This window comes from Mus caroli, chromosome 7 (genome assembly GCF_900094665.2).
Source record: "Mus caroli chromosome 7, CAROLI_EIJ_v1.1, whole genome shotgun sequence".
In the NCBI taxonomy this organism is placed as follows: Eukaryota; Metazoa; Chordata; class Mammalia; order Rodentia; family Muridae; genus Mus; species Mus caroli.
In genome coordinates, this window is record NC_034576.1 from 112678378 (window position 1) to 112698914 (window position 20537).

The following is a 20537-nucleotide window of genomic DNA, read 5'->3' on the forward strand; positions in this document are numbered from 1 at the left end:
CTCCACCATCTCACACCAGGAGCCCCACCCACTCCACCATCTCACACCAGGAGCCCTACCCACTCCACCATCTCACACCAGGAACCCCACCCACTCCACCATTTCACACCAGGAGCCCCACCCCTCCACCATCTCACACCAGGAGCCCCATCCCCTCCACCATCTCACACCAGGAGCCCCACCCACTCCACCATCTCACACCAGGAGCCCCACCCACTCCACCATCTCACACTAGGAGCCCCACCCACTCCATTAGCTGACAGATCTTAAGTCTGACAATACACCCAGTGGAATTTGTTTCTGTATACTACACCCACTGATGTTATTTTTTAGTTTGTATATCTCCAAACGACCACCTTCTCCTTCCTCCCTATGCTAGTCTGTAACTATTAACCTTTAGTTATTAAATAGCATTAAATTATTACCTGAGACAATTTCCTCAGAGAACAGTAGTTTCCTAAACTTTTGATTCTGAAGTTTTCTGATGCACACTTTTATAGTGCCAGTGGAAGCATGATATCTGTAAACAAATTATTCTTGAACTAGCTTTAACGTCTCTAATGTCACATGGACTAGAAATTTGGTGGGAGCTCACAGTGAACTTGAGTTTTACTGAATTTAAACTATTTGCAAACTACTTTATTCCTGTTAGTTTTCAGGCATTCTATATTGGCAGATCTCATTTTAAAATATTAATAAGTTAAGTGCTAGTAAGAAAAGTATGAATAAAACAATGGATTATTAATCATTTATTATCATCTATAGCAGCTGTTCTCACCCTGTAGGTTGTGACAACCCCTTAGTGGTAGATCAACCCTTTCACAGGGCTCACCGAAGACCATCAGAACACATAGGTATTTACATTACAATTCATAACAGTGGCAACATTACAGTTATAAAGTAGCACCAAAAATAATTTTATAGTTGGGGTCACCACAACATGAGGAACTGTATTAATTGGTCATAGCATTAGGAAGGTTAACAAGCACTGATCTACAGAAATACAGAATTTCTCATATGAGAAATATGGTAATAAATCTGATCTGGTACACAAAGGTTGTTTAAAAGTGAGACACGGTAGCCCATGCCAGGACATACTCAGAGGCTGAAATGGATGGACTGTTGTGAGCTCAGGAGCTTTAAGTTAGCGTAGGCCACATAGAAAAACTCTGCTTTTTGTTTTATTGGTTGGTTGATTAATTAGTTTGTAAGAGAGACAGACAGACAGACAGACAGACAGACAGACAGACAGACACGGGCCGTGATGTACATGCAGAGGTCAGAAGATAACTTTCGGGAGCTGATTCTGGCCTTCTACTTTGTTTGAAGCAGGGTTTCTCTTACTTCTGCTTCTGTTCACATCAGCCTGGCTGACCTGTAACCTTCAAGCTGATTCCTCTATTTCTAGCAGGAGTGTTGGAAGTACAAAAAATTCAATAAACCCAACTAAGCATTTTTACCCACTGAGCCATCTTCTCTGTCTAAAGCCATCTTATTCATAAATAAATATATAAACGAATACATAAATTCTTCTTTAAACTCCCATACTTGCAAAATTAAATATATTTAGATTGCTTACAGTTGTTTTCCTTCTAGTCTTTCTTTTCTATGGGAAATTCACCTTATATGAAAATAATAATGATGTGGAAACCTTGCAAGACTGAAACAAAAGACTCAAGATCTAGACATCTGGGTACTTACAAGCTCATGGACATCAGTTTTGAAGATGGAGTGTACGCCAATAATGAATGGAGTTGGAGAACTCAAAACTTCTAGGAGCTGAGCCGGAAGAATGGGGATATACGGGTAACTGGAAATAATTTTTAAAAGTTCATGTATGTTATTTTTACACAATATGAACACATTTTATTTCTGTGCACTCTGAACCATAAAAATATATTTATTAATTTTTTTTGAGAATTTCATACCATGCATTTGATCATATTTACCGACTCCTCCCCAACTCCTCCTGAATATACCCTCACCATCCTACTCCACCCCAGATTTGTGACTTCTTTTTAAAAAATTATTTTTTATTAATTCTTTGAATTTGATACAATATCTTTCTTTCATAGTTACAATCATTTCTCTCAGATCTACCCCACCTCCTTACGCTCCAACTCTGTGATGTTTTTTTTCAGTCTGAATTTAAATATTTATATTTAGAAATTATCAAGTAGGCCTGATATGGTGTGTCAGCTTTTAAGCCTAGTATTAAGGAGGCAGATGTGGGTGGGCTTCTATGAATTCACATGGCTCTCAGTATCACAGTATCTCAGTATCACATGGCCTGGTCTATACACTAAGTTCTAGTGCAATCAGAGTTAAGTGCACTTTTGAGTTCACAGCAGTGGGCTGAGCAAGCTCAAGTCAGACCAAATCGTTGCATGAAGATAGGCATTCAATCCTACTTCTAGCTATGAAGCTACTGGTAACTGTTAGCTGCTGAGAAAGAGACAGTTTTCTGTGTTAAGTGTAGCCCTGGTAAGTCCACCATCCTCTAGTGGAAGACCGGACATCCAAGATTATTTGGGCAACACAAATTGGTCTTTAATTAATAAATTAATTTTAAAGAACACAAAATTGGATGGGCAGGGTGGGGTGGGGTGGGGATATAATCAAAACATGAATGAAACTCTCAAAGAACTGATAATTTTTTAAGCACTGAAGAAAAAAAAAGAACAAAAGAAAAGAAAGAAATTATCAATTTTATTGGCAAGACTATTAACAGAGTTCTGAAAAGAATGATTTTCAAAATGCCACTGTTTAAAATCTGGTCACAAAAGTCTGGCAGTGATGGCTCACACACCTTTAATCCCAGCACTTGGGAGGCAGAGACAAGTGGATTTCTGAGTTCGAGGACAGCCTGGTCTACAGAGTGAGTTCCAGAACAGCCAGAGAAACTATACAGAGAAACTTTGTCTCGAAAACAAAACAAGAATGCTCTGCTTGATGCTTACATTCAAGAAACATTAAAAATTTTTATGAAAATTCTAGAGGCAATCTAAAATTTTATCTAGTGTTCATGAACTTAAGTTTCTGGGACATTATGATTAACAAATTCAACCTGAATGAAATATTCTACATGTGGTATGACCTGACATCATGGTTTACATTTTTAAAAACTGTTTTTCAATTTTTATTATGAAAAATATTTAATATACCCCTTAAAAAGAAATGAGAAAATTATAATGAAGATCTGGTCAATCTGGGTTTCACAATTACCAATGCATAACCATGTGTGTCTACCAATGTATGTTCTATTCTCTATGTTCTTGTGAAGAAACATCACATCATTTATATACAGATAATTTAAGAGTTATCTAAAACAGATAAGGATTCTTAATTAACAGAATCCTAATAACTTCTAAAAATTAATATACTACTATCAACATTAACCAAAGAATGTTATCAGTATTGAAAGATAATTAAATACTGCTGACAGTACTATTCAAAGTAAATTAAATATGTTTCACTAAATTAATCAACACTCAGTGATGTACAACTTGGAAAAGTCCCAAATTTTAGACTAGACTTTATTAGAATCATGACTCTAACTTCACAAACCTCTGTGGATCAAAGCAATTGGGCCATGCCATTTTGAATTATCAACAAGTAATACATAATGTGGGAATAACTAATATTATCAAGTGAAAACGTCACCTGTATTTCAGAGGAAACATTAGAGATTCCAGGGCTCTACAGGCATCACTGAGTCTCTGGAAGCTTGCGGAGTGGAAGAGAACCTTGTTTTCTGTAAGGACTGCACAGAAGAGGTTGAGGACGTTTTGAATGCCTAAAAACAAAGAGCAGAGGTTTACTTTACGCAACAAATTGTATTGAGTTGCCACCAATCAGATTGTAATGACAAAGAAACAAAAAGTAATATTCTGAGGATCACCAAAATACTTGATGAATCTAACCTACACAATCTATAGGCACACATCTGTCTTCCTACATGTCTTTATTTACACCACTATGATAGTCACTGATCCTATGAGTTGTTTGGAAATTTACAATTACCTTTTTCTGTACTTTATCTCCAAGGTCTGCATTTAAGTTCCAATTAAAAGAACTTAACATTGGTATTTGTTCATCTTTAGAGTCTAGTTTTTTTTTTTCTTTTTTCTTTCTTTTTTTTGGGGGGAGGTGAGACAGGGTTTCTCTCTGTGTAGCCCTGGTTGTCCTGGAACTCACTCTGTAGACCAGGCTGGCCTTGAACTCAGAAATTCACCTGCCTCTGCCTCCCAAGTGCTGGGATTAAAGGCATGCGCCTCCATGCCCAGCTGAGTCTAGTTTTTCTGATGTTAAAACAGTCATGTATTTCAAGATGACATTTCAGTGAACTATGGATCACATACAAACAGTGGTATTCTACGTTCATAACAGAGGTGACAAATTCCTACCCTCTAGTAACAACAGCTGCCCTAGTATCATTGTATAATGAATACTTGTAATAATGTAGGCATGACAAAACTATCTTTACTCATATGAAAGCATAACATAATTAGGTACAATGAAAAATGGAATTAATGACTATATAATTAGTTCATGTGTTTCTAACACCACAATTTTGTTTGCATTCTGTATTCCTTTCTATTAATAAAGAAAAATTGTTGTGTTATGTCAGGGGCAGCCTCACACATTTAGTATTTTCCTACATTCTATATTCATCTGTGATTCTTGATTGCATCATTTTTCTTATGCTTGATTTAATCTCATGCAATTTTGCACACATGGTTCTCAGTATCACATCCATGCTATCTATCTGTTTTCACTATATAGCCTAGATATATAGTGGGCTATACTACCTAAGACATGGAAGGACATAAGCTTGAAGATGTCTGTCTAATGTCCCACTTCAAAAATTTATTCTTCCTATTGACACATGACTGTGAGATGAGCAGCTAATTTGCTATCCTGTCGCCTCACCAGAGGACCATAATAATGGAACCAGCCAACCACAGAATGAAATCTCTAAAATCACCATTCTTCTTTAACCTGTTGTGGCTGAGAGTGTTCTGTCACACTAACCAAATGCTGGCTTACACACATGGTTTTCTCTTTTCTTGAGAGTCTGTAGATCATTACTGCCTTAGTTTGACACTAAATCTATCCTAGAGTTAGACAACAGGGATCTTTTTGACTTATTTCCTTGTCCTTACAGCATAACTCTTTTTCTTTCCCTTCCTCTTCCAAGTTCTTGCTTCTTGCTTAATACTACAATCCAGACTCATAATATTCTTACCCTGCTCCAGAATGAAAACTGATGGAGTCCAGAGCCCTGGCAACTTTTGGAAGGAACTAATACTAAAGACCAAGCTTCAAACTGCCAGGGTGTATATTGGATAATTTCAATGTAAATGTCTTTCCTTATAGCCCATTTCTACCTATAGGAAATATGCACAGATATACAAAAATACATATAACATTAGCATACACATAAAGGCATACTTTTGAGAATGGATCTACATAATTTCAATTTCAACTATTCATTAGTTGTTTCCTCTATTCCTTCAACTCATATGTGAGTATCCCTTTCTGCACTGAAAACACTGCATCCTAATAACATCGAAGCATTTCTTTGTTTGCTAATTTCATTCTATTATCTGCATTATAGTTCCGGAATTGTCTTAGCAACTACAACTCAAAAGAACCAAAACAAACAAACAAACAAACAAACAAACAAATCACACATTATAAAGAAGTTTACTATTTCCAATTCTCTACCCAAACCTCTCCCATATTAAACTCACATAGCCAAACTTTTGAGTGTTCCAGTTTAGAAAATGGTTTGGGTATTGATTCAAGGTATATAAATGAAGCTTGGTGTGAGAGTGACTCTAGGGAGAGGTGGTAGAACATTTTGGAAGTGGGGCATATTGGGAGAACCTTAGGAACAAGTCCTTAAAAGAGGCTGTGGGGCCTTGTTTGTCCTCTGCTTTCCCTCTCTGTCTTGGCTTCTAGTTCAAGGTGTCACCACTTGCTTCTCCCACATACAGCTGGTCCATCTTTGGTGCCATGGGGTGATACTGTGAGCTAAGTAAACTTTTCCTATTAGATTAGTTGCTTCAGGTACTTAATTTTAATACCTCAAAGGCATTTCCCCCTCACTGATTGCAGTCAAATACCTGACAAGCAATCTTTCTTATAAAGGGAAAAGGGTTATTTCTGGGTTACAGTTAGTGTCAAAGGATAATTCTGTCACGAGGGAGAAGGCACGACAGCAGTATCAGGGAGCCGACTGATCTACTGCATTTACAATTAGGAAACACTGTGAACAAGAAGTAGGCCCAAATGACCCTTCATTCAACAAGCCACTTCCCCCACAGCCCCACAGCCTTCTCAGTACTGCCAGCCGGACACTAAGGATTCCAACACATAGCCTAAGGGGGCATTTTTCAGTAAACCATCACTAAAACTGATGCCTTTATAAACACATTACTTTGATTTTCTTGTCTTTCTAACAATTAGACTGATCTAGTTTTGTGACCTGAATATGTAAGACATTGACAGGCTTCTAGAAGTCAAACTCTATGATGGTGTATTTAAAGAAGCATCGCTTGTCCCTTAGTAGTATGTTGCCAATGTCAATTCTGATTTGAGTGTGTGTGTGTGTGTGTGCGTGTGTGTGTGTATGTGTGTGTACATGGAAGCCATAAGCCTCGGATGTCATTCCTTATGAGCCAGCTACATGGTGTTTTGAGACAGGGTCACTAACTGACCTGTAGTTAGACCAGTAGGCCAGGCTGGCTAGCCACTGAGTCCCGGCAATCTATCTACCTGTCTCTGCATTCCCAGCGCTGGGATTATAGGAACATACCACCAGTCAGCTTTTCTCATGTGGAGTTCAGGAACTGAAAGCACTTTTTTAACAAATAAGCTGTCTCCACAATCTATTTTGTGTAAGGTTCTATGACTATGTATGTATATAGTCATATTATAATTGGGGGAAGGTAACTGTGCATGCATAAGGACTAGTTCTATTAATGTGGTTATTTTTTTTTGAATCAAATTATTTCTAAAAAAGATCTATCTATCTGAGTGTCTGTGGCCACAAACACAGTAATGTACTCCTGTAATCCTAGTTAATTGGGGTCCAATCAGGAAGATTAGAAACTCAAGGCTATTTATCCCGGACATCTTTTTTTTTTTTTTTTTGTTTTTCAAGACAGGGTTTCTCTGTGTAGCCCTGGACTCACTCTGTAAGACCAGGCTGTCCTCGAACTCAGAAATCTGCCTGCCTCTGCCTCCCAAGTGCTGGGATTAAAGGCGTGCACCACCACGCCCTGCTCTATCCTGGACAACTTAATACTTAATTAGACCCTGTCTCAAACAAGACAGGGGAGGAAGATAGGGGTATAGTTCTGTAGTAAAGGACTAGTCTAGCATGTGTGCACAAGAAGAGGCTCTGAGTTCAGTTCTTAATACAGCAAAATACACAAATACTATGGATGCATTAATTTCTTGCAGCTGTAGTAGCACACTAGCACAAACTTAGTGACCATAAATGGATTAACTTCTGAATCCAAAGTCCTACTGTTATATTTCTATTTTTCCCCCCATATCCTTCGGCTTGATGGTTACCTTTTATCTTCAAAGATGACAATGACCACTTGATAGTCTTACCTAGTTATATCATTTTGACACCAATCTCCTGTCTCTCATCTTCATCTTGTAAATCGTGTCATCACACTGCGCCTACCTAAGGTGGCAGCTTCTCAAGAAGTGACCTTGAGCAGGACTTTTAAAAATGAACATTATCAGGGCAGTAAGACTTTTTCAAGAAGAATTAGGGAAGAACTTGTCCCTTCCTGAACTTCATTCTCTCACAACAATATAATAATGACCCATTTTCACATTTCATAAGAAAATAAGATTGATATGATATCACACAGAGTGTGGACTGAACTATATTCAGTTATGAGAGACTGTACCCTGGACTGGTGAAACAAGAAAACCCAGTTTACCTTCTCAGGGGGAGTTAGCCAGACATATTCTGCACAGCACAGTTGAGCAATTAAGGAATTACATATTGTGATATTCTAATGGGTAAAATTTTCTATACCCCCCAAAAATGTAGTAAAAACCAAACAAACAAAACTAACCTTTTCATAACGAGTTCCCTATTTCTAGTATTAAGTGTTTACATTGTATATAACTAGTAATCTCGGATTTTAAGGCATTACGCTGCTGTGTATTCCCAAGAAGCAATGTTTGTTGCTGTGTTCATAGCTTCACTTACTTAGAAAGCAAATGCTATAGCTATGACAAGAAGCCTGCTTGACCCAAAATAGTTTCTTAGTCTGCTGTTATCTATTTCCATCTAATACATCACAGTAACAACAAAGCTGATGGAATGGTAAATACTCCGGTGATAACTTCTACTGAACTTACTACACTCACACATACACATCCTGCCAATTGCCCAAATACTAAAGCAAGCTTAAAATTACTTCCTGATCTCAATTTTCTTGGAGAGTCAAGTTTTAAAACTCAGTGCCTAGAGGATTAAATGGATTTGTTCTTTATTTTAAATGAATAACAACAAAGCCTTTATTCCAGGATTCTCCACTGAATAGTGAACACATGTTATATTCAACAGAATACTATGTCTCAGATATCAAAAGGGTAAATTAAGGAACAAAGATTATCCTTTTTCAAATTATACTTTATTATGTGTATGGAGTGTGCATATACATGCCATGATGTACGTGTGGAGGTTAGAGCAAACCTTGTAGAGCTGGTTCTCTCCTTCCACCTTTATGTGGGTTTGGGTGTAGACAGCAGGCAGCAAGCACGCACAAAAAGCATGTTCACCTGTACCATCCCACAACCCCCAAAGCCCATACCTTGAAGAAGTATACATTCTAGAAAGCCGTGATCTCTTTCCTGGTCAATTCATGGGGGGCGGGGGGGATTTATCATTTAATTGACCAATATTTATTAAGTGCCTACTTTTTCTACATGATAGATTATAAAAAAGACTTATTAGACTTCTGAGATATTATACAAAATGCTAAATTTTTGAGATGGAGATAAATATAATGCAGACTCTTGCAAGTTCACAGTTCAGTAAGGATGGAAAAAACAAACCAAACTATAGACATATACAATATATAAGATAGCACAGAAAAGGGCGATTTAACCTCCTGTCTGTCATTTGAAGCTGCATGTTTGCATGTTGAGCAGGCATATTTTATAGAAAAACTAATCTCGGAGGTGCTAAAAGAGACAACTGACAGTTTACTCAAGAGAACTTTGTAACACAGAAGATCAACTCAACTTAATTATAGCTATCTTGCCACAGGTCACTGATGTTCAATAAAAGACAACTAAACAGATTTATTTAATAGTAGCATTCAAATGACATCAGACATAAGGGGAGGGGCCTGGGAGATAGCTCAGTCAGTAAAAGCTCTGAGATCATAGAACCCCAGCACTCAGTAAAAGCCAGACCTGGCCACACACTTTTGCAGCTTTGGCTCTGTTGTGGAACGGTGGTGAAGACACAGGTAGACCTCCAGAACACACTGGCCAGCCAGACTCAAACCCAGTCTGTGACCTCTGTTTACTGAAAGATCCTGTCTCAGGTGAGAAGGTAGTGAAAAACACTCAGCATTAACCTCTGGTCACTACATACACAAGCATGCATGTGTACACTGCCCTTCCCCCAACACACACACACACACACACACACACACACTCAGGTGAGAGAGAGACAGAGAGCACCAAGCATGATGGTGAATACACAAGCATGCATGTGTACACTGCCCTTCCCCCAACACACACACACACACACACACACACACACACACACACACACACACACTCAGGTGAGAGAGAGACAGAGAGCACCAAGCATGATGGTGAATGTTTGTAATCGCAATATCAGGAAGCTAAGGCAGGAGGACAGCAAATTAGGGCCAACATGGGCTATGTACAAAGATAACTGTCTCAAAAACTAAAGTTAATAGAGAAGACAGTTTTACATCAGGATGCTTTTGATCTTTCATCAAGCTATACTACAGAGCCTTCTCTCCAACCCATGAACCAAATTAAAAATCATCCCTATGTGCCAGGTTCATGGCAGTTACCAGGGATATGAAGTTGAACAAACCATAGCCCCTCCCATACCTATTTTTAGCCTTAGGGGAAGATAAAGTTTTTTGGGGGGAGAATCACAATAACAATTGGTATAGTAATAGCAGTTCATAAGCATATACTTTTAGGAGCTAGAAAAGTAGAAGCTGTAAGAACAAGAATGTTATTAAGAAACTAATAGCATTTTTAAATTTCCAGATAAAGAACATTTAGGTCAGTTCTTTAAAAGAACTGTTTTACAAATACCAAAGACTATCAGTGCCCATTTGATCCTTGTTGACTAGTGTGCTTTGCTTTCTGGGCTCACACATAAAAACATATGTAATTGCTGTATCATATAGCCCAACGCAGCTGTCTAGATTTTTATCTTAACTAATTTTTTAATGTTTCTGTAATTAGTATGTTTTTAGCCCAAAGTATTATAGACATAGACATCTTGCTGTGTTAAAACAAGATGTTTTCTTGGAGGGCTGTGAGGAGAGGCTGTGGGAGTTGTTAACAAACTTAAGACTTGAATGATAGTTTCTGAAAGCATGACTTTAAATTTAAAATAATTATACTGTTTAGTTCATGGGGTGGGCACAGGGATGCATGTATACAGGAAAGCCATGGCATACAGTTGAGGTATGAAGACAATGGATAAAAGCATCTGTCCGTTAATCCCACCATGTAGGATGCCAGCACTGACAGAAGGTTGCAGGTTCAGCAGCAGGAGCCTTTGACAATTGTACCATGGTCCTGGCCTCAAGCATTTGCATTTTGAGAATTATATCTTTGATGCATACAGTTCTATCTTCTCCATTTACTGACTTGAGATTCTGTTAAAACCACAGGTAATTTAAAATAAGGGAAGCACATATTATGCTTTTTTTGTAATATTTAGATAAGAACTGTTAATGCTTAGATGTTTGTAAATAGATGACATTTGCATTCATTTATAAATTAGAATATTTCTAAAAGGGGTGACTCCTTTCTTTTTCTTCTTACTATTATTCCTTATTGAAAAATTTCAAATTAATAAATTAAATCTCTATAAATCCTGTGAATAATGTGAATTCATGAATCTTAAACCGCACAAAGACCCAACAAAGGAAGAGAACTTCAGACCAATTTCCTTTATGAATGTCGATGCAAAAATACTCAATAAAATTCTCAAAAACTGAATCCAAGAACACATCAAAACAATCATTATGACCAAGTATACTTTATCCCAGGAATGCAGGGATGGTTCAATATATGGAAATCTATCAATGTAATCCATTATATAAACAAACTCAAAGAAAAAAAAACCCACACAATCATCTCATTAGATGCTGAGAAAGCATTTGACAAAATTCAACACCCATTCATGGTAGAAGTCTTGGAAAGATCAGGAATTCAAGGCCAATACCTCTCCTGGGCATATACTCAGAATATGTTCCAAGTTGTAATAAGGACACATGCTCCACTATGTTCATAGCAGCCCTATTTATAATAGCCAGAAGCTGGAAAGAACCCAGATGTCCCTCAACATGGATACAGAATGGATACAGAAATTATGGTACATTTACACAATGGAGTACTACTCAGCTATTAAAAACAATGAATTTATGAAATTTTTAAGACAAATGGATGGATCTGGAGGATATCATCCTGAGTGAGGTAACCCAATCACAAAAGAACACACATGATAGGCACTCACTGATAAGTAGATATTAGCCCAGAAGCTCAGAATACACAAGATACAATTCACAGACCACATGAAGCTCAAGAAGAAGGAAGACCAAAGTGTGGGTGCTCGGTCCTTCTCAGAAGGGGGAACAAAATACTCACCGGAGCAAATATAGAGACAAAGTGTGGAGCAGAGACTGAAGGAAAGGCCATCCAGAGACTGCCCCACCTGGGGATCCATCCCATATACAGTCACCAAACGCAGAAACTACTGTGGATGCCAAGAAGTGCATGGCGACAGGAGCCTGAGATAGCTGTCTCCTGGTGAGGACACAAGCCCTGCTCAACATCTATGGCTATCTGATGACACTTGGAGGGAGACCAGTCACTTTCTTTACGAGTGTGGCCACTGACAGGCTTCCTATGCTCCAATGATGACCCCAACCCATGAGCATATGAGCAACACTAATTGATCTGTGAGCTAAAAGTACAAGTTGTAGGAGGCGGCATGACGTTAGGAGGGAGATAGAATGGTGGGTTCTGGGGATTCAGGAGAGGGAGTAGAGGGTGGATATGTCTAAGATGCATTGTGTACAGGTTTGAAGTTTTCAAAGGTAACTTGTTTTTAAATGCTGGCTTTTGATTAACTGTAATTAAAATTTCAAAACTCCAATTCTATCAACCTTCAGTTCAAGCAGTTACAAGTTGTTTCTGTAGCTGCTTTACAAAAACCACAGTAATTTTGTATTTACTGAGATACATATGGTTCACGTATTATGAAATGTGTTCCTCCCACTCCCCTTTTTTAAGCAGAGTAATTCCAATTTGTATTTCCAAGCTGGCATTAAACTTGTGGCAATCTTTTTGTCTTAGCTTCTTGAGTGTATTGGGATTACAAAATTCACTGTTTAGAAGTGTACAATTCAGTAGTTTTAGTACCATATACTACTATTCATATATAAACCAAAACAGTTCTGTCATCCAAGAGAAATCTTGGACCTCTTTGTATTCTACACTGGCCTCTGGAAACTACTATTTTAGATTCTGTCTATATGGATTTGCGTATCCTGGACTTTTCATATAAGCAGAATCATACTATATATGGCTTTTGTTTTGTTTTGTTTTGTTTTTTTTTCCAGGCAGGGTTTCTCTGTATAGTCCTGGCTGTCCTGGACTATACACTTTGTAGACCAGGCTGGCCTCGAACTCAGAAATCCACCTGCCTCTGCCTCCCGAGTGCTGGAATTAAAGGTGTGCGCCACCACACCTGGCTATATATGGCTTTTTTGTCTGGCTTCTTTTATAGCATAGTTTCAAAGTACATCCATGATATGCCATGTATCAATACTATGTTCCTTTGTATGCCTCAATAATTTGCCACTGAGTGAATAAAATATAAGGTATATTAATAAATCCACTCATAACAGACATTTGTGTCTACTTATTTCTATTTTGTTTAAGGATGCTACAGATTCACACACTTTTCAAGAAGTTTTCAGTTAAGAATTTGATATATTAATTTATAAAAATCATTACCACAAAAGGTTTCCTCATGACTTTTCTAATCTTAATCTTTCTGCCAACAATGTAGTTGGAGACCTGTTTTTGCCACCAGACTAGACTGCAGTTTAAGAAACCAAATCATAAAGTATGCATTTTTATGTGATGTTTTTCAGTCATCAGAATTATTTTTATGTTAATCTATGTAGGATGTATTCTTTTTCATTGTATACCCCATCATGAGGATAGACCACAGAATTTCATATATGTGCATTATTAATTCCCTACCACCTTTGATGAACACTAATACTGCTTTTAATTTTTTACTAGCATAAAATGGCTATGGATATTTTTATGAATTCACATTATCATTTGCCATGGGTAAATGCCTAGGAATAAACTGAACATTACAAGTGACCCAAACTATAACCGAGGTAAGCTTTTCACAGTCTAACTAGCAAAGAACAACTGTTTCAGTTCCTCTATATATCTTCAAATATGTAGTCACAGTGTTCTGACAAGCTGGAACACCTGATGCACCTCTCTCCATCCTTAATCATATCAAGCAGTAAATACAAAGTGTCCTTCATCTAGCCCCTTTCTTTGATGCAACTTGCTTCCAAATATCCAAACTATGCCATGGGGTGATCAAAATCAAGTCCTTATGGAAGCTTGGTCTATTGTTCTTTCTTTCTGATTCAGATAAGCTACAATAGACATTAAACGGTTTCTTTATATTTCCTTTATCATGTCAGGTGATACAAACTTAAGTCATTTTTTCCAGCCACAGGCTTCTATAAGAAGATATTTTAAAATCCAGGATAAGACATACCTAATTGTTGAAATAAAAGAGCCACACTAGTGCCTGTCACAGGAAGGCTGTCATGCAAAGGTGTCTGGATCAGTTGTCTGTCTCCTGCACCCAAGGAAAATAGCTTCTGCAGAATGAGAGAAACACATATAAAGTCATAAGAGACAAGAAACAGAAACATATAACCTAAAACATACAAGTTATGCTGTGTACAAATCAAAATGATATCAGAAAATTCATTCCATGGAAGTTGAAACCTCAGTAGATAAGAGCAAATATCACTAACAATTATAACTGATCAAAACTATGTTAACTTGTGTTAACAGAACCAGCTGCTTCTGCAATGGAAAGGCATGAGAGGCCAAGGCTACCTTTAAGATTCTGTCTTTAGAAAACCATAGAGGAAGAGGAGAAAAGGAAGAAAAAGAAGAGGAGGAAGAAGAAGGAAAAAAGAAGAGAGGAGGTAATTTAAGACAAAAGAAGTTGAGAAAGAAGAGAGTTAAAATGCTAATTACCCTATAAGTAGCATCTTTTCTTTTTCAAATTTAACGTTTTGCAGGGGCTGGAGAGATGGCTCAGGTAAGAGGACTTGCAACTCTTTCTGAGGATCTGAGCCTAGTTCCTAGCATCCATGTCAGGAGGCTTGCAACCATTTTGAACTCTAACAGTAAGGATCTGCTGCCTCTGAATTTCTTGGACAACAGCATCATGCATGGATGCATGCATGCGCACGCGCACACACACTTTACCATTTTGAGAGACTAAAGGACAAGTGGTGTGACTTTTTAGAGTGTGGTCTCTCTTACTCGATATATAAAAAGCAAAATACATGGCCAACTAGATGTCTTTAAGGTCTAAGAAGACAAGCCTTCTGCTCTGGCTGGCACTAGAATTGATAGGAAGGCCTTGCACATGGTGAGCACGTGCTCTCTTTCACCAGGGCTGCATTTCTAGCTCCAGTGCTTTTAAAGATGGTTGACCTAAGAAACAATAAATAAACCATGGTAGCAAAGATTCTTATTTTTCTGCTTCTAAGACAATATTTTTTAAACATCGAGGTACAGACAAAAAGGAATCTATTTTTTAAAAGTTACAATGTTACAAAAAGAGTTTACTCAATTTTGTCTTCTAATTTTGGTCTTTTTTTTTTTTTTACTTAATATAATTGAAGTGTAACTATATACAAAAATAAAAAAGCAGCAGAATCATATTGAAAATTTCTTTCTAAAGAAAGATATGTCCAGTCTCTTGTGAGACTATGCCGGGGCCTGGCAAACACAGGAGTGGATGCTCACAGTCAGCTAGTGGATGGATCACAGGGCCCCCAATGGAGGAGCTGGAGAAAGTACCCACGGAGCTGAAGGGATCCGAAACCCTATGGGTGGAACAACATTATGAACTAACCAGTACCCCGGAGCTCTTGACTCTAGCTGCAGATGTATCAAAAGATGGCCTAGTAAGCCATCACTGGAAAGAGAGGCCCATTGGACATGCAAACTTTATATGCCCCAGTACAGGGGAACACCAGGGCCAAAAAACTGGGAATGGGTGTGTAGGGAAGTTGGGGGGAGGGTATTGGGGACTTTTGGGATAGCATTGGAAATGTAATTGGGGAAAAGATGTAATAAAAAATACTTTAAAAAAAGAAAGATATGTCCAAAAAGTTCAAAAGTAGGTTTGAAGGTACATCAAATATGTCTGCTAATTATGCCACCTAAAGGAGAACTCAGTCTGAAAATCGGGTCCTTTTTTTAAAAAGATTTCTTTTTATTATTTTAATTATGTATATGTGTGTGAGGTGAGTCCATGGACATGAATACAAATGGCTACTAAGGTCAGGTGTCCCTGGAGTTGGGCTTATAGACAGTTGTAAGCTATGTGGTGTAGATGCTAGATGTTCTCTTAGCCACTGAGCCATGTCTCAAGCCCTTGAAATCAGCCTCTTGACTATGAAAAGAATGGAATCTTAGGTGTCTAGAAGGTACATCATAGGGACAAGGTTTACCTAAAATAGGATCCTACCTAAAACAAAAAATATTTGAAGAATTCTTTCTTTTTTGTCATAAATTAAATCACCCAGAATAAATGTGTTCTATTTACCTGAGACCCTCCAGCAGCTGGGACAAGGCAAGCACAAAGATTTGCGATGAGACTTTCCAAGGAGACACTCATGCTGTCCACATACACAGTATAGATCAAACCCAGGCAAGCCTGCAGAGAGTCGTGCATGCGGTCATTTCATGGCAGTGTCAATAAAAATAGATTGTGACATCTCTGCGAGGAAAATTTCTCTTTGAACCACGTCAATTATATTCTACACTGAACATGAAATAAATCTTAAGCAACAAAACAGGTTTATTAAATTTTCCTCTAGGACCAGAACACTCAAATGAACTTCCAAGATAAGTTTATAGAAAGCAGAAAGCCATAATTTGTAAAACAGGTACCTCTGTTTAGATAACCACTACAGCTAATTTGTAAGGCTGAATTGTTTTTCTCCATACTGTTTGCCTGGTTGTTTTTAAACTTATTTTAGGAAACTCCATATTTCAAGATAAAAATTAAGAGAAGTTGTTATATGGTTCTTACAAATCTAGACTGTCTGATAGAAACGAACAAAGGACAGCAAACAGGTAAGACAGCAAGATTAACATGCTGAGTGTACAAGACAGTAAGTGATAAAAGAAGATGAAATGCATTCTTTATTTTCTTTATCTTACTTCTCTTTCGGGGTGAGCATGTGAGCATGTGTATACACGGATGCTGGAGAAGGATGCCCACAGTTGTCCTCAGTAGCTTTCTACCTTATGTTTTGAAGACAGGATCTCACTGAATCTGAAAATCATGGATTCAGTCGACTGGCTGGCCTGTGAGCTCTGGGACGCTTGTCTCCCTGTCCTGTTAGCTTTACCCCAGCACTGAAGTTAGTCATGTGCTTGGCTTTTACAGCAGTGCCGAGGAGCCAAGGCCAAACTCTCTTACTGGTGCAGCAAGCTCTTTTCTGACTGATTCTTTCTTGATCCTAACATCTAATCTCAATCTTTTCACTTACTGAAATTGTGTCTAAAAAATTGTAACTGTCATTAATTTGTAGAAATTACATATACTAAATAGTATGTCACAAAACACACTAAAGGAGTCATAATTGTCATTGTAATAATGAGGTTGTTATTTATTCTATAATGTATAATCCTACTTTCTAGTTTTATACTTATATATTAGTACAAATATTTATTCTTCCATACATCTTTATATTTGAAAATTCTGAATATTAAAAAAAGGGGTAAAAAATCTGAAAGAAACAAGTGGTATCTCACTATGTAGGCCAGGCTTGCCCAGGACTTACGGTCTTCTTGTCTCTATCTCTTAAATGCTACAATTACTAGCCTGGGTCATCAGGCCTGGCAATAAAAAGTATTTTAAAGACATCATCAGAATTATCTAAAATCTCACTTAATCATATTTAGTGTAATTTAACACCAAAAATTCAGTAAACATATTCATAGTTGTTACACTGAGACTTTTTGAAGGTTTTGAAGCTAATCAAATTATTTTTTATGGTTTACAATTTTTATTTAATTAACATGAAATTTATTTTTAAACAAACATTATACTCTTAGAAGTGTGAATAATCATGGTAACTTATTTAGGAATTTCTTTCATCCAACACAAATCTGCTTCTTCATGTCATACATTTTATTTTATCTTATTGGTGAATCACTAATTCAATCTAACAATGTTTTCAATTAAAAAAATCTCTAGTCATCTTAGTTTATTTAAAATAGATTTATCAATATCATAAATTGATAAGATGATTATGAACTCTTTACCCTAAAGATTTCTGGATAGTCTAATCTGGATACCAACACCAGGCTTTTGGGGGCAAATACTTCTGCGGGTTGAATTAAACCAGATACTTCTTCACCTTCAATCTCTTCCTTCTTCGTTCCCTGGAAAAGGAGAAATTACAACCAATGTACAAAGTTTCCTAGGTTCATAGTTCACACAAGATAGTCAAACCGCACACCTTACAGATAACTTAGAAGAATCCAAATTAATTACAAATAGTAGGCAAGAAATGACAAAGTAAGGAGTATTTGTTTCATGTGTTTTCAAAGCTCTATAGACTACAGGTATGAACACCAACTTTGAGTGTTTCATTTCTCAGGAATCAAGGTTATGAAGACATGTTTAAGTTAGTCTTAAGTACTAACCCAAACAATTAAAAATATCACTTATTCAAGTACAAAATCAGTCTTCAAAAAATAGGGAAAAGTTTATTCTAGAAATAAGGTAATTATTTTCATTTCTGTTTTTCTACTGGACCCAATCTTTCTCTCGTGGGGATTCTAAGGCCTGCAGAAAGCTCAGAGCTCTCTTAGTAAAATGTCAAGTGCTTCTGCACATTTAGAACAATGGCAGTTGTTTTAAAAAGAGAACATTTTTGTACAAGAAGTAAAGTTTTGTAATTAGTATATTGAAAATGTATGCTTATAAATGGCTAAAATGTATATTTAAAGCAGGTTGAAATATAATCTGCTTTATACCACAATAAACCACAATTTTAAAAAAAAACAAAGTTTCCCATTCATTCATGAGGTTATATAGAAATATTTTAATTTTCTTGGCAGCACAGTAAATTATCACTTTTCAATGTAAAAACAAACAAACAAACAAACAAACAAACCACACACAAAAAAACAAAGTTTAAGAAACTCTAAGTTTCAACAACTATTAGTCAATAAACCTGTGACATATTATTTGGAGTGCTAAGGGTTAAGAGCACTGGCTGGTCTTCCAAAGGACCCCAGTTAGATTCTCAGCATCCACATGGTGGCTTACAACTGTCTATAACTCTAGTTCCAGGGAATTCGAAGCCCTCTTCTGGTCTTGTGGTATTGCGCACAGGTGGTACATAAATATAAATGTAGTCAAAATGCTCACATACATAAAACAAAACATAAATACTTGGATGATGGTGAAAGCAAGACCGAGTTCCATGAAGGCCTTATACATAAATTGTGAGCACAAGGTTGGGAGGCAAAGCATGAGGTGGGGTGGTGCTGCCTGGTGCCCACCCCAAGAACCACATACTGCCATTGGTATGTGCATTTTCACACCCAAACTCATGGTGGCAAGTCCCATTTCTGGCATCCATATCACAGCTAACGAGGTCCCAGGGGAGACTGTGAACTTGGGTAGAAGTCACCAAGCCTGAACTTCGGAATCTGGTTGTACTAAGACTCTCGCAGTAGCACACACGTATATTGCCAGTGCCACGACCCAAGCACAGAGGGAGACATGATGCAGTGCTTCTGCTGCAGGGGCACTCCAGCTAACCATCACTAGCATGCAGTAGTATGGGGACAGGAACACCTATACATGAGCCACGTGTCCATCGAGGTGGGCAAGATGACAAGTGCCAGTGGCTTCTGTCAAGCTGTCCAGGGCTTCAAGATGAAGTTCTCCCTGACTCAGGTCATGCCAGCAGAAGCCGTACTTTCACAGTCAAGAAGCCCAACTACTTTTCTAGATGGAGAGAACTTCCAAATAAACTCCACCAAAGAGTAAAATTAATCTTTTAAAAAATCTTTTTAGTCCACAAATAAGTCTGTGCACTTACTATTTGGCAAGACTCTAACATTCATAAAGTTTTAAGAAGGGAGTGGAGAGAACAAATTAATGAAACACTGAGATTTGTCAGTAGATAGTCTGAGAATATAGGTTATTTCCTCTAATAGAACCCCCTTCCTCTCCTTTTCCAGTATCTATATTCCAGCTTAAACTCACTTCCTCCTAAAATCTTCCTTTCCTGACCTTTACTCTCTTGCTTCCCAGTATGGTTTACCAAAACTTTAGGCTTGTAACTTCACACTCTCCTAAAATGTCATGAAATGCCAGTTGCCTACTTGACATCTCAAAAATAGTCAAAATGTAAGATTTAATCTTTCTGCCTAAGGTCTATTCTCTTATAGCAAGGCTAATAGCAACCCTATTGGTGTGGCAAATCTCAAATTCTCATTCTTTTATCATGTATAGCTAATATCCACCTATCAGAATATCCTGACCTCCAAATTTTCCTACTGCTACCACAGAAGAGTGAGCCTATATCTACTCTGGATTGTTAATATAGCCAGCTTTCATTCCCTTTATTCTTTTGAAGTTTTACTCTTCCTTGCTGCTCTCAGACACACTAGGAATGGGACCATCTACTGGGACCTGCTTATTGTTTCTTTACCTGGAATACTTCCTACAGAGAAGCTGATGTCTGTGCTCCTGGATCTCCTGCCCTTTCTGCTCTGACCCACTGCTGACCACTCTACTGGGAACTGCAGAATCTACACTCCCTTGTCCTTTGCCTGCCTGCCTGCCTGCCTGCCTGCCTGCCTGCCTGCCTTCCTTCCTTCCTTCCTTCCTTCCTTCCTTCCTTCCTTTCTTTTCTTTCCTTTCTTTCTTTCCTTTCTTTCTTTCC

General features: G+C 37.7%; 1 protein-coding gene across 5 annotated transcripts in view; it reads right to left on the bottom strand.

The window, feature by feature from the left end:
* Nucleotides 1-20537, bottom strand: part of Sbf2 (SET binding factor 2) — a 355852-nt gene that overhangs the window by 140163 nt on the left and 195152 nt on the right. For all 5 annotated transcript variants that reach the window (XM_029479589.1, XM_021166298.1, XM_029479590.1 and 2 more), the window contains exons 4-8: nt 17896-18015; nt 16166-16276; nt 14087-14192; nt 3664-3796; nt 1702-1810 (exon numbers count right to left, since the gene is read on the bottom strand). In XM_029479589.1, coding sequence (XP_029335449.1) covers nt 1702-1810; nt 3664-3796; nt 14087-14192; nt 16166-16276; nt 17896-18015 — 579 coding nt within the window. The remainder of the gene's footprint in view (nt 1-1701; nt 1811-3663; nt 3797-14086; nt 14193-16165; nt 16277-17895; nt 18016-20537) is intronic.